This window comes from Pipistrellus kuhlii, unplaced genomic scaffold, assembly GCF_014108245.1.
Source record: "Pipistrellus kuhlii isolate mPipKuh1 unplaced genomic scaffold, mPipKuh1.p scaffold_m20_p_33, whole genome shotgun sequence".
Taxonomy (NCBI): Eukaryota; Metazoa; Chordata; class Mammalia; order Chiroptera; family Vespertilionidae; genus Pipistrellus; species Pipistrellus kuhlii.
This window is the reverse complement of record NW_023425533.1, coordinates 3558654-3570900: the sequence shown is the minus strand read 5'-3', so window position 1 is coordinate 3570900 and position 12247 is coordinate 3558654. Positions and strand designations below refer to the sequence as shown.

The 12247-nt window shown below is 43.3% G+C and overlaps 1 protein-coding gene across 1 annotated transcript in view; it reads left to right on the top strand.

The window, feature by feature from the left end:
• Positions 1-6558, top strand: part of MORC4 (MORC family CW-type zinc finger 4) — a 117385-nt gene extending 110827 nt beyond the window's left edge. Inside the window, exon 17 of the mRNA XM_036460739.2 lies at positions 5895-6558. Within this exon, the coding sequence (XP_036316632.1) occupies positions 5895-5979 (85 nt within the window). The 3' untranslated portion in view covers positions 5980-6558. The remainder of the gene's footprint in view (positions 1-5894) is intronic.
• The last annotated feature ends 5689 nt before the right edge of the window (positions 6559-12247 follow it).

Below are 12247 nucleotides of genomic sequence, written 5' to 3'. Positions count from 1 at the left end.
TGCCCAGATGAGGCCCAGCTGTGAAGCAATGCAAGTTTCTGTCTACTCTTGTGTCTTCTTTGGAGGCTCTGGGGCTCTTTGACACAGCTGCAGTTTGTTAGGTTTCAGATTGCAAAGGGCCAGGCCATTCATATGCAAAAGCCTCTGCACACAGCTTGGGTGGGGTTGTAAATTGGGTGGGACTTAGTCTCAGGGAAGCACCAGAGTGGAGCAAGCAGCAATGGCTGACTGTCATTCCCTGCCTTGAAGAGGTCCCATGTCTCTGTGTCCCAGGGCACCATGCAGAAACAATGATCACTAGCACCTCTGAGAGAAAGCTGCTCTTGAGTTCCACCCAATGCCAGACAGTCCAGTTTCTCCCCATATGAATCAGGGTCCCCAGATTCTCGCCTGAAACGAGTTCAGAGCAGTTGGGAGCTTGTATCTCCCTCCAGATTGAAAAAGACAACAGCATACTCAGTTTCCAGCCCTTTCCGAGCACTTTCCTTTGTACCTCTGCATTTCAGTTCTGCACCTCTGTACCTCCTCAGAGTCCCAGTGTGCTTTTCTCTTTCCTTCTAGTTGTATAAATTCCACTCAGCCAACCTTCCCATGGTTCTAGATGATACCTGTTTTGTCTTTTAGTTGTAGTTTTGAAGTGGTTGTGCAAGGCAGCAAGTTCAGGTGTTTACCTATGCCGCCATCTTGGTTTTTCTTGTTAACTCACTTAATACCACAATAATGCTTTGTGGTACCCAAGTCCCTATTATACAGATGAGGAAACTATAGAAATCCTTATCTTCCCCCCCCACCCCCAGTCTGTAAACTATTTAAAGCCAAGGGCTGTATATTATTCATTTCTATATCTCAAGTGCCTTACACAGCGCATTTGAACACCCAGAGTGGCAACAAAGAGTCAAAGAGAGAAATACAGCCAAAAAAAAGGAGACAGATAGAGAAAAACAAAGTGCATCATTATATATATATATATATATATATATATATATATATATATATATATATATATGCATTTGTTGAATATCTTATCTCTTCAACCAATCTCTAAACAATTTGAAGGAGGAAATCATATATTAAACTTTTTTGTGTCTCTGCTGCATTGGTTGATAGTCAATAGTATTCATTCCTCCATGATGGATATGACAATGCCAATGTTGATGCAAAGCAGTGCAGAGCAGGAGGCAATAAACGTTTGATAAGAGGTAGGAAGGGAAATCTAACTTGGATCTCAGCTCTGTCACTTTCCAGCTGTGATTCTATGCAAGTCATTTCCAGGCATTGGTTTTCTTTATATATATATATATATATATATATATATATATATATATATATATATATATATATATATAAAAATTCTTTTTACAGAGAGGAAGAGAGATGGTTAGAGAGTTAGAAACATTGATGAGAGAGAATCATAGATCAACTGCCTCTTGCACACCCCCTACTGGGGATGTGCCCGCAACCAAGGTAAATGCCCCTGACTGGAATCGAACCCGGGACCTTTCAGTCCACAGGCCAACACTCTATCCACTGAGCCAAACCGGTTTTGGCTTCATCCAAAATTCTTAAACAAGCCATTTAATATTGATGTCTCTACTTCTTCCCTTTCCCACTCACTGCTCAACCCTCTGAAGTCTTGCTTCTGACATTAACCCTCTACTGAAAATATTCTCACTAAGATTACCAATTATTTCCTTATCCCAAAATCCAATTATCATATCCCTGTCATTTCACCTTCTCCCTCTCCTTCATAAAATTGTCTTCTCTCTTGTTTCCTATAACAGCAGTTCTAGTTTTTCCTGTCCCTCAGAATGATTCTCCTATGTCTCTTTTAAAGTTCTTCTGCTCCCTCTGTAGATCTGATTATTCCACTGAGGGTTTAATCTAGACTTTTTATTTTGTGTTTTCCCCATTCATAATAGTTTATGTTTTTATTGGGCATTTTGAAAAGGGAATTGTTAATTGATTTTCAGAACTTACTTTTTTGTTTTTATTTTTTCCATCACCATTTATCTCTCTATGCTTTCTCCCACCTCCACCCATCCTCCTCTCCATATTCTCGATAGATGGTCTCATCCACTCTGTCTTTATGCTAATGACTTCTAAGGCTAGACCTCTAGCACAGATCTCTCTCTTGAACTCAAGATTTGTATATTTATCTGCATTTGGAATGACCCCATCTGAATGTTTTCATGTTTCCTCAAATTCAACATTTGCAAAACTGAAGTCATCTGCCGTCTTCTCTCCCTACCCCAAACATTTACATAGTGTTCTCTATTTCAATGGGACCATAACTAATTCAATAACCCAAGCCAGTCATCCTTGATTCCTCACCTCTTTTTAATATATAGTCATTTATGAAGTCCTATTAGCTATACTGTCAAAATATATGCAAACAAATCCATTTTTCCCCATATCCATTGCCTAAACTTGTCCATTTGGAAATCTCATAGGCACCTCAAATTGGTCTCTTTAATTCCACTTCTGCCCTGCCCCTGTAATCAATGATCCATCCAGCAGTCAAAGATCTTTGTAGAATGGTGCATTTTTAACACCCAAGCAGCAAGGATATTTTTTCCACTGAATATTAGAGAGAACAGAGAGGAGAGAGAGAGAAACATCTACATGAGAGAGACACATCAATTGGTTTTCTCTTGCTTGTGCCCTAAATGGATTGTACCTGCAATGGAGGTACATGCCCTTGACTGGGAATCGAACCCTCAACCCTTTGGTGTGAGGGCCGACACCCTAACCAATGTGCCAAACTGGCTGGGCAGATCTTTCTAAAATGGAAATGAAATCTTGAGTGCCACCCCACCTCTTTACTATGCTTTAAAAAAATTTCAGGATCTCTTATTTGTTTTCAGGATGAAGTTCTAACTGTAGCCTGATGCCAGGCAAGTCCTCAATTGTCTGACTCCTGCTTTTCTTCCCAGCTTCAAAACACACACACACACACACACACACACACACACACACACACTCCAGCCATACCTGGACACATGCACTTCTCTGAATTTGCCTTTCTCTCTGTCTCCAAGCCCTTAAGCATGTTATTTTACCATCCACCATTTGCCTGCTTAATTGCTAGCCATCCTTCAGGAATCATCCTTTCCTTGAAACTTTCCTTGGACCCCTCTTTCTACTCAGACTGGGATAAATACTTTCCCTTTGTACTTCCCATCTACAATATATTTGATAAGCTACCTTGAATTTTTTTGGGAAAAGACCTCCTGTCTCCCAGTACCTGCTTTAGCCTTTCTGGAATGGTGACAGAAGAGTCCAGTTTGAGTTTCCCATGGAATTCCAAAGTGTACCCAAGAAGATATCCTCTCCTCAGACCCAATCTTGACTCAGTAGGAGTAAGTAGAAAAGTGGTTTGGCATGGGGGAGGGAGAGGCAGAGTAAAAAAAAAAAAAAAATCACCGAGATTTGAAATCCCTAAAGTCTGACTTAGCAAAGCTGGGCAGGAGGAAGAACAAGTTGTTGAAACTGACTATGCAAATGGGAAAAATATCCCAATGTGGGTCAGCTTTCAGCCATGGTCAGGAAGTCAGTGGTGGACAAAATAGCAACTGATTGAGCAGTGACACAGACTGAATTCTGGTTTTGTTTGTGTGATGAGCAGTAGAGGGTTTAGAGAAAGAGTCCTGGCCTGAGAATCAAAAGACCTTGGAAATTCTTATTAATATGGACTGGCTTTAGCATTTTCTTATCAAAAGAAAAAAGCTGAGGGTATTTGTTTTCAAGATAGGTGGTATGGTATAGCAGGAAAAGAGCCTATGCTTTGGAGTCAGACAAGGATTTGGCTTTGCCTCTGCACCCTCTAGCTGTGTGACCTTGGGAGAGTCACTTCAATTCTTTACACTTGAGTTTCCTTGTGTGTAAAATGCAAATGGCACTTGCTTCTCAGTGTGGTCATGGCATATAGTAGGTCATCAACAAATGGTTAATTGTATTCTAAGAATATTGATCATCTAAATGGTAGTGTCAAAGTCACACCAAAATGTATGCGTCTTGGTTCTTCCTGGAACCTGTTTAAGAAGTCACCTAACTTCTTCAGGCCCTAGTTTGTTCACGTCCAAGAATTTGAGTTTCAAGTAAGGTAATGAAGACAGAAAGCCACTTTGACAAATATAGAAGACTGAACAGCTGTTATTAGAAGCAGGAAGCTCTAAAAGAAACTCCTCTCTATGGGGGATCCTCCTAGAAATCAAGCCCTGGCTACTTTGGAGTAACAGAGAACTCTAGACCTTGCCAGATGAATTTGTTTTCTGGGCACGGGACCAACATATTCCATGGCCCAAGGGCTGGGCAAGAAGGCTTCATTTGGGATCCTTACCTTAATCTTCCTTAAGGGAGGGATTGGAAGTGCAGGAGAGGATTAGGGGTATCAAGACTGACAGCAGTTTCTGAATTAACCACTTCTTTCCTGGATACTTGCTCCACTAGTCCCTGCATATCTTACTTGAGAGTTTTGTGAACAGTATCCCTTCTTTGGGAGTACCCTCTAAAGATTGAGTGGGACAGGACAAGTGGGTTTCTCCATTCCTTGATCTCAGAGGAATCTGAGACACTTGCTCAACTCTCTGTATCTCACCCCCCCAGCTGCCCTAGTAAGTGGCAAAGCCATTCCTTTGAAGCCCTACTTTCTGGAAAAACTATAACTGGATTGAGAGATTTTCTAAATGTTTTAAAAATAAGTTTATTTTTGTCCTGATCATCAAAGTAAGGCACTCTCATTTTAGAAAGCTAGAAAATGCAGAAAGGCAGAATTTAGAGAACAGATATCACCTACAATGTCCACAACTAAAATGCTGTTAATGTTTTATTTGAAACTGCGTTTTCAAAGAGAATACTTAAAGAAAATAATGTCTCCATCCAAAGAAAGAATTTCTTTTGTTTTTATTGAGATATAATTGACTATAACATTGTATTAGTTTTAAGTGCACAGCATAATTATTTAATATATGTATATATTGCAAAATGAATACCACATTAAATTTAGTTATCCAACACATAGTTATATATTATTCTTTTTTCTTGTGATGAGAACTTTTAAGATCCACTACCTAGGCAAATATACAATACGGTATTTTCAACTATAATCATCATCGCTATATTACATCCACAGGATTTATTTATCATTTAACTGAAAGTTTGTACCTTTTGACCCATCTCCACCCATTTCACCTACCCCTGCCTCTGGCAACCATCAATTCATTCTCTGTATCTATGATCTCAGATTTTTTAAAAAAGATTTTACATATAAGTGAGATCATGCAGTGTTTGTCTCTGTCTAGCTTCCTTTACTTGGCATAATACCCCAAGGTCCATCTGTGCTGTCCCAAATGTCTAGATTTTCTTCAAAAAAGGATTTTCTAATTACAGACTTGCAGAGCAGTGGGGGTAAGTTATTTAAGGACTTGAAGGGGAGGCCTTATTACTTCACTCAAATTCTACTTTCTGCTGACTCTCATGCTGAGGAAGGCACTGGTCCTGGCTATGAGGGAGTACCCTTTCCAATCCTCCTTAACCAATCTGCATGTTAGATAGAGGTGTAAACTGTAGCTTCTTTCCTTCCATCCTTCTATCTCAGTCCTTTTGTTCTCAAAAGCTCCATTCAGAACTTATTATCGATTTGTAGAGTGCTTCCTCTAGCCCTATAGGTTCAAAGATAGGTAACTTTGTGGTACCCTTGAGGAAACAAATACTACTAACCCATGTACTGTGGAGTTTTCTCTCCCTTGTCCTTCCCTCAGAAACCCAAGGTGGCCTAGCCAGACAGCACTATGAGCCAAATTGAGAGCAACTAGGAAGGAAGAGACCACCTAAGTGAGCTTAAACGGCAGTAAATAAATTGGAATTGAGACACTTACGAAGTGCTTCTTTTGCAGATCCTTGGAGGAGACGTATGACCCTGGAGAAGATCCTGAAGGGATCCTGAGGGAGGAGCGCAAGGTACAAGGGGCCCCAGACTGAGGTGATAAAGGATTTCTAATAGTTGCCAGCAGCTTTGCAAAATCCATTTGCAAATCTTAGCATTGGGTCAGAGACTTATTTCAGATCAGAATTAAACCCCTGGAGGCTGTGGAAGATTGAGGTACTTAAAAAGAAGTTTGGTGAGTTTTATGTTTTTCCTGTCAAAAACTCCAGCTGAGCTTTTGTGTGGTGACCTCTGTGAGCCCAGGAGAGGCTTTGGGGAGAGCAGTTTGACCCAAGGAGGAATTCAGAACATTTCAGCTTTGGAAGTAGGGAGAGGAGAGTGTTCTCTTATGCCCATTAGATGTTCCTGGCTAGGGGCCTTACAACCCAGCAGGAAGTAAGCCTCATGACACAGCCTAGTGAGCTAGTGCCCAAGCAACCCTGTGCTGTCTATAGTCCCACAAACTCTTCCATGCAGATTTGTTTTCCAGCAAGCCTCCAACCCTACTCCACCCTTAAGGTCGACCCCATTGTACAGGGCAAACATGAATACTGCAGGTATTCAAAGAACAGATCCTTACAAGGTAGGACAGAAGTGGCTATGATAACCATGGGCCTCGCCTTTATACTGCACACAAGAGTACATACTCTTTTTTTTTTCTGCACACCCCTCACCGGGGATGTGCCCGCAAGCAATGTACATGCCCTTGACCGGAATTGAACCTGGGACCTTTCAGTCTGTAGACCAACGCTCTATCCGGTTTCGGCAAGAGTACCATACTCTATACATTTCAGTCTCCCACAAGGTCTGTGGAGTAGAGTGCAGAGATTGGGTTTCTTCTCCAAATGGGAAAAAACATTTTTCTGTTTTGTTTTGTTTTGTTTTGTTTTGTTTTTTCTGATCAGATACTAGATGCTATTGCAAGGAATTCAGAAAATAAAGCATAAAGAAGAAAATGGAGGTTTTTATAATGTCACCAGTAATAGGTATAATGTTAACCATTGTTAACATTTTGATGTACTGAAAAAGACATGAGTCAAAATATTTTTTTTTACAAAATTGCATCACGTTATACCCTGTAATTTTGTTGCCTATCATTTATAAATTATTTAATGATATGACATTGACATGATCCTATTTCTTTGTCAATTAAAAAATAGATCTGGCCTGGCCGATGTGGCTCAGTGCTTGAGCAATGGCCCATGAACCAGGAGGAGGTCATGGTTTAATTCCCGGTCAAGGCACATGCCCAGGTTGCTGGCTCAATCCCTAGTGCGGAGTGTGCAGGAGGCAGCGATCAATGTTTCTCTATAATTGATGTTTCTCTCTCCCTCTCTTTCTCTCTCTAAAATCAATAAAAATATACTTTTAAAAATAGATCTGGATCACTCTCTTTTGGCTGCATTGCATTCTATTATATAGATACTAGGGGCCTACTGCACAAATTTGTGCACTTTGAAAGTAACTATGGGTCACAAGGCTACAGTGGTCACAGGGGTGGGTCTCAGCCCATCCTCTGCACCCCTGCCCAGCCTCACCCACCGTGGCTCCCTGTCCTGTCTGCCAGCAGCCCTACTCCCACTGCCGCCGCTCCCACACGCTAACAGCGCGGAGTGATTGGGGCCAGCGCAGTAGGTGCTAGTGGCAGCTGCTGCTCCAATTGCCCCTTAGGAGAAGGGGAGGTGATGAAGCTCTCAGGGGCAATCGGAGCTGGCACCCACTGCTCTCACCCACTGATGGCACCAAACAATCAGGACTGGCACTGGCAGAGGGTGCAAGTGCCAGGCGGGATGATGGCATAGGGGAGCAAAGAATTTTCAGTAACCACCAGAGGCTCACCTCAATGACAGTGTCTGGTGCCCTGCCTTGGTCTGGTGCCCCCTCTCACCTGCTCCACCATCTCACCACTATGGCCAAAGCCCGCCTTGTTCCAAGCTCTGCCACCTGCTGCTGACGGCCCACCATGTTCCGCAAGTGCCCCCTGTTGGTCAGCACACGTCATAACAATGGGTTGTTAGGTTGTTCAGTTGTTCTGCCGTTTGGTCTATTTGCATATTTGCCTTTTATTAAATAGGATACTAGAAGCCTGGTTCACAAAATTCATGCACTGGGGCAGGGGGGGCCCTTAGCCTTGCCTGCACCTTCTCACAGTCCAGGACCTCTTGCTCTTTACCACCCATTTGCCTGCTCACTCCTTACTGCTTGGCTCACTGCTTTTTAGCGCTGCTGCGGAGGTGGGAGAGGCTTGCCAGCCTTGAGCCAGGCTTCTGGCTGAGAGGCACTCCCGCTGTGAGAGCACACTGACCACTAGGGGGCAGCTCCTGCATTGAGTGTCTATCCCCTGGTGGTCACTGCACATCATAGCGACCAGTTGTTCCTATCCTTCTGCTGAAACAGGCACTTAGACTTTTATTATATAGAATAGAGGTCTGGTGAACAAAATTTGTGCACAGGAGAGGTGCCCTCAGCCCAGCCTGCACCCTCTCCAATCTGGGACACCCTTAAGGGGACGTCTAACTGCCCATTTAGGCCCGATCCCAGTGGGGTTGGGCCTAAATGGGCAGTTGGACATCCCTCTCACAATCCAGGACTGCTGGCTCCCAGCTGCTTGCCTGCCTGCCTGCCTGATTGCCCCTACCCACTTCTGCCTGCTAGCCCGATCATCCCCTAACACTCCCCTGCCAGCCTGATTGATGCCTAATTGCTCCCTTGCTGGCCCTATTGCCCCTAACTGCCCTCCCCTGCTGGCCTGCTCTCCCCTAACTGCCCTCTCCTGCCGGCCTGGTCACCCCTAACTGTCCCCTAAGTGGGTCAGCAGGGGTCACCCCTAATTGGGCCAGCAGGGGTCGCCCCTAACTGTCCTGGTCACCCCTAACTGTCCTCCCCTGCTGTCCTGATCACCCCAACTGCCCTCCCTGCTGGCCCAGTCACCCCTAGCTGCCCTCCCTTGCCAGCCTGGTCACCCCTAACTGCCCTCTCCTGCTGGCCTAATTGCCCCCAACTGTCCTCTTCTGCTGGCCTGGTCACCCCTAACTGCTCCCCCTGCTGGTCTGGTCACACCCAACTTCCCTCTCCTGCAGGCCTTATCCCTCCCAACTTTCCTTCTCTGCCAGCCTTGTCCCCCCAACTGTCCTCCCCTGCAGGCCTGGTCCCCCCCCCCCCCCAACTGCCCTACCCTGCTGGCCTGATCTCCTACAACTGCCCTCCTCTGCTGGCCATCTTATGATGGCCATCTTATGTCCACAAGGGGTCAGCCATCTCTGACCACATGGGGGCTGCCATCTTGTGTGTTGGAATAATTGTCAATTTGCATATTAGGCTTTTATTATATAGGACTAGAGACTTGTGCACTAAATTCGTTTGTGGGGGGTGTCCCTCAGCCAGGCCTGCACCCTCTCCAATCCGGGACCCCTCAGGGAATGTCTGACTGCTGGTTTAGGCCCAATCCCACAGTCAGCCATCCCTCTCACAATCTGGGACTGCTAACTCCTAACTGCTCTTCGGCCTGCCTGCCTAATGCCCCCAACAGCTCTCCCCTGCCAGCCTGGTCACCCCCAACTGCCCTCCCCTGCTGGCCAGGTCTCCCTCAATGGCCCTCCCCTGACAGCCTGATTGCTCCCAACTGCCCTCTTCTGCCAGCCTGATCACCCCTAACTGCCTCTGCCTTGGCTCCCATGGCTTTGTCTGGAAGGAAGTCAAACATCCAAAAGATGGCTGGTTGACCTCATCTAATTAGCATATTATCCTGATATTAGTATAGATAATTTATTTAATCATCAACTATTAGACATTTTTGTTATTTCAATTTTCACTTTCATAGCTGGGAATCTTTGCACATAATACTCACAAATTCCTAAGAATAGACTAGCTAGGGCAAAGAGGATGCATACTTTAAAAGCTAAAACAACATAATACAAAAATAAGGCAGCTATTACTATTTCCAGATGAGAAAGTCTATGTCTCATGAGATAAAATGAATGAGTTACCCAGCAACTTTATTTGAGCAGGAATAGCTGGACCTACAATCCAGATCTCTGTGTCTGGTTCAGTAAACTTTCCAGTGTATCACAGTGACTCCCTCCTAAGGATTCCTATGCAAATAAAGTAAGATTAGTGGCCACTATTTATTTGACATTTTCTGGGTGTCAAGCACTGTGCTGAGGTTTTCTGTATATTGTCTCACTGAACCACTGCAGAGTCAGGCCTGACACCAAACCTGGCCAATTCTGGAGCTTGGCTCTTCATCATTATTCTCTACTCCGTTTTGTTGTTCTTGTTGTTTTTTTTTAATATATTTTATTGATTTTGTACAGAGAGGAAGGGAGAGAGATAGAAAGCTAGAAACATCGATGAGAGAGAGTCATTGATCAGCTGCCTCTTGCACACCCCCTACTGTGGATATGCCCGCAACCAAGGTACATGCCCTTGACCGGAATCGAACCCGGGTCCCTTCAATCCCCAAGCTGACGCTCTATCCATTGAGCCAAACCGGTCTCAGCTGTTTTTTGTTTTTTTAAGTAATGTCAAAGCAATCAGTCAGATTTGTTGCCTAGTGAGAATTTAGTGAAGCAAATCAGAAATCATTGTCTTTCTCAAAGGGGCCCATAACTATATTGCAAGTGCAAATGGCAGTAGGGTGCTACCCCTTGGCAGGCTGGGGCAGGTTCAAAGGGAAGCCATGCCTGAGCTCAGGTCAGGGATTTTGGGGGCATGAAAACAAGAAGACCAAAGGAGTGGTAGTGATAGTAGGTTAATCCTCTAATCAAATTGTGTGACCAGAGACAAGTCTTCATATCTTCTTTCTCTAGGCTTCAGCCAGCTGACTTCCCAAGGCTGGGCTAATGAACAACATGAAAGCATTTTGACAAATAAGGAATGCTGGTTAAGTACCAGACAGAATATGTAATAGAGGGGTGCCTTACTATGACTGTACAATTGAGAATAGGAAAAGGCAAAAAATGATGATGATGATGATGATGATGATGATAATAATAATAATAATAACAATAACAATAAATAAATAAAAAGAGAATAAGAATAGGAAAAATCTTAAGAGCAGCTGCCAGGGCGGATGAATGTACTGTGTTGGCAGGATGTGGTAACCAGACTGGCATTCATTCAAGGACTAGGTTCTAACACTGTGTTTTCTGTGGGTTGGCACTGCCAGATCCTGGTGGAATCATGCCAAAGACTGTGACTCCTCAGTGTTCAATCTTGGCTCCTTAGTAATTTTGGGATCCTTGCTGAGATTCAGAGAGCCTAGAGCGAATGGAGAGGGTTCTGAAAGAAGAGAAGAAAAGCAGTATCTTGTTAAGGATAAAGAAGAAAAATGAGGGTCTGGATAGAGATGGGTTAAGGAATAGAGTAAAAGAGTTGGGAGAGGGGTCTTTAAAGAAGAAAATCAAAGAGAAGACTATAAAGCAAGATATTAAGAGAGAAGGAGTAACTGGTGCTCTGAAAACAAGAGTATAGAAGGAAAATAAGAGATTCTAGGGTCAAAGGGGCAGGAGAGAGAGGGCTAAGAGGAAAGGAGTTAAACTCTAAGGCAGAGAGAGGATTAGTGACATTCCATCCCCACTATTGCACAAAGACCAAGAAGTTTTTGTCAAAGTTAAAAAATGACTCCATGTCACCAAATCCAATGGCCACTTTTCAGTTCTTAACTTCATTGACCTCTATTGTAGCATTCAATATCCTTGATAACTTTGCCCTTCTTAAAATGTTTTCTTCTCTTGGTTCCTGTTATATAATTCTTTTCTCATGTTTTTCCTGTCTCTCCAGCTAATACTTCATTGACTCCTCCTCTGCCAAATCCTTAAATACAGGTGGTTCTCAGGAGTCAGACCTAGGTCTTCTTCCTTTATTACTCTGAATTCCCACTCTTGGAGGTTTCATGTATCTCTCATAGTTTCAATTATCCTTTACACTCTAATGACTTCAAAAATCATAAATTTTCAGCCCAGACTTCTCTGAAATTCAGGCCCCTATAATACCGACATCTTGATTTGGATAGCTCAAAAACATCTCAAAATCAACATGTCCAAAATGATGTCCTTGGTTCCCTTGGAACAAAAACCAACCTTCCATTTGCCAAAACCAGCTTTAAAGTCAGAAACCTCTGACTTAAAGTTAACTTCATTGTTTTCTCTTTCTCTTACCCTCCACACCCTATCTCATCTGATGTGTAAATCCTTTCAATTCTACTTCCAAAATATAACCCTTTCATCCATGTAATTATTTCCCATATAAAAATGATACCTCCATTACCATCATCTCTCAAAATTTGTAGTCTTAGGTCCTCTTTACACTTTAAAAAATATTCAG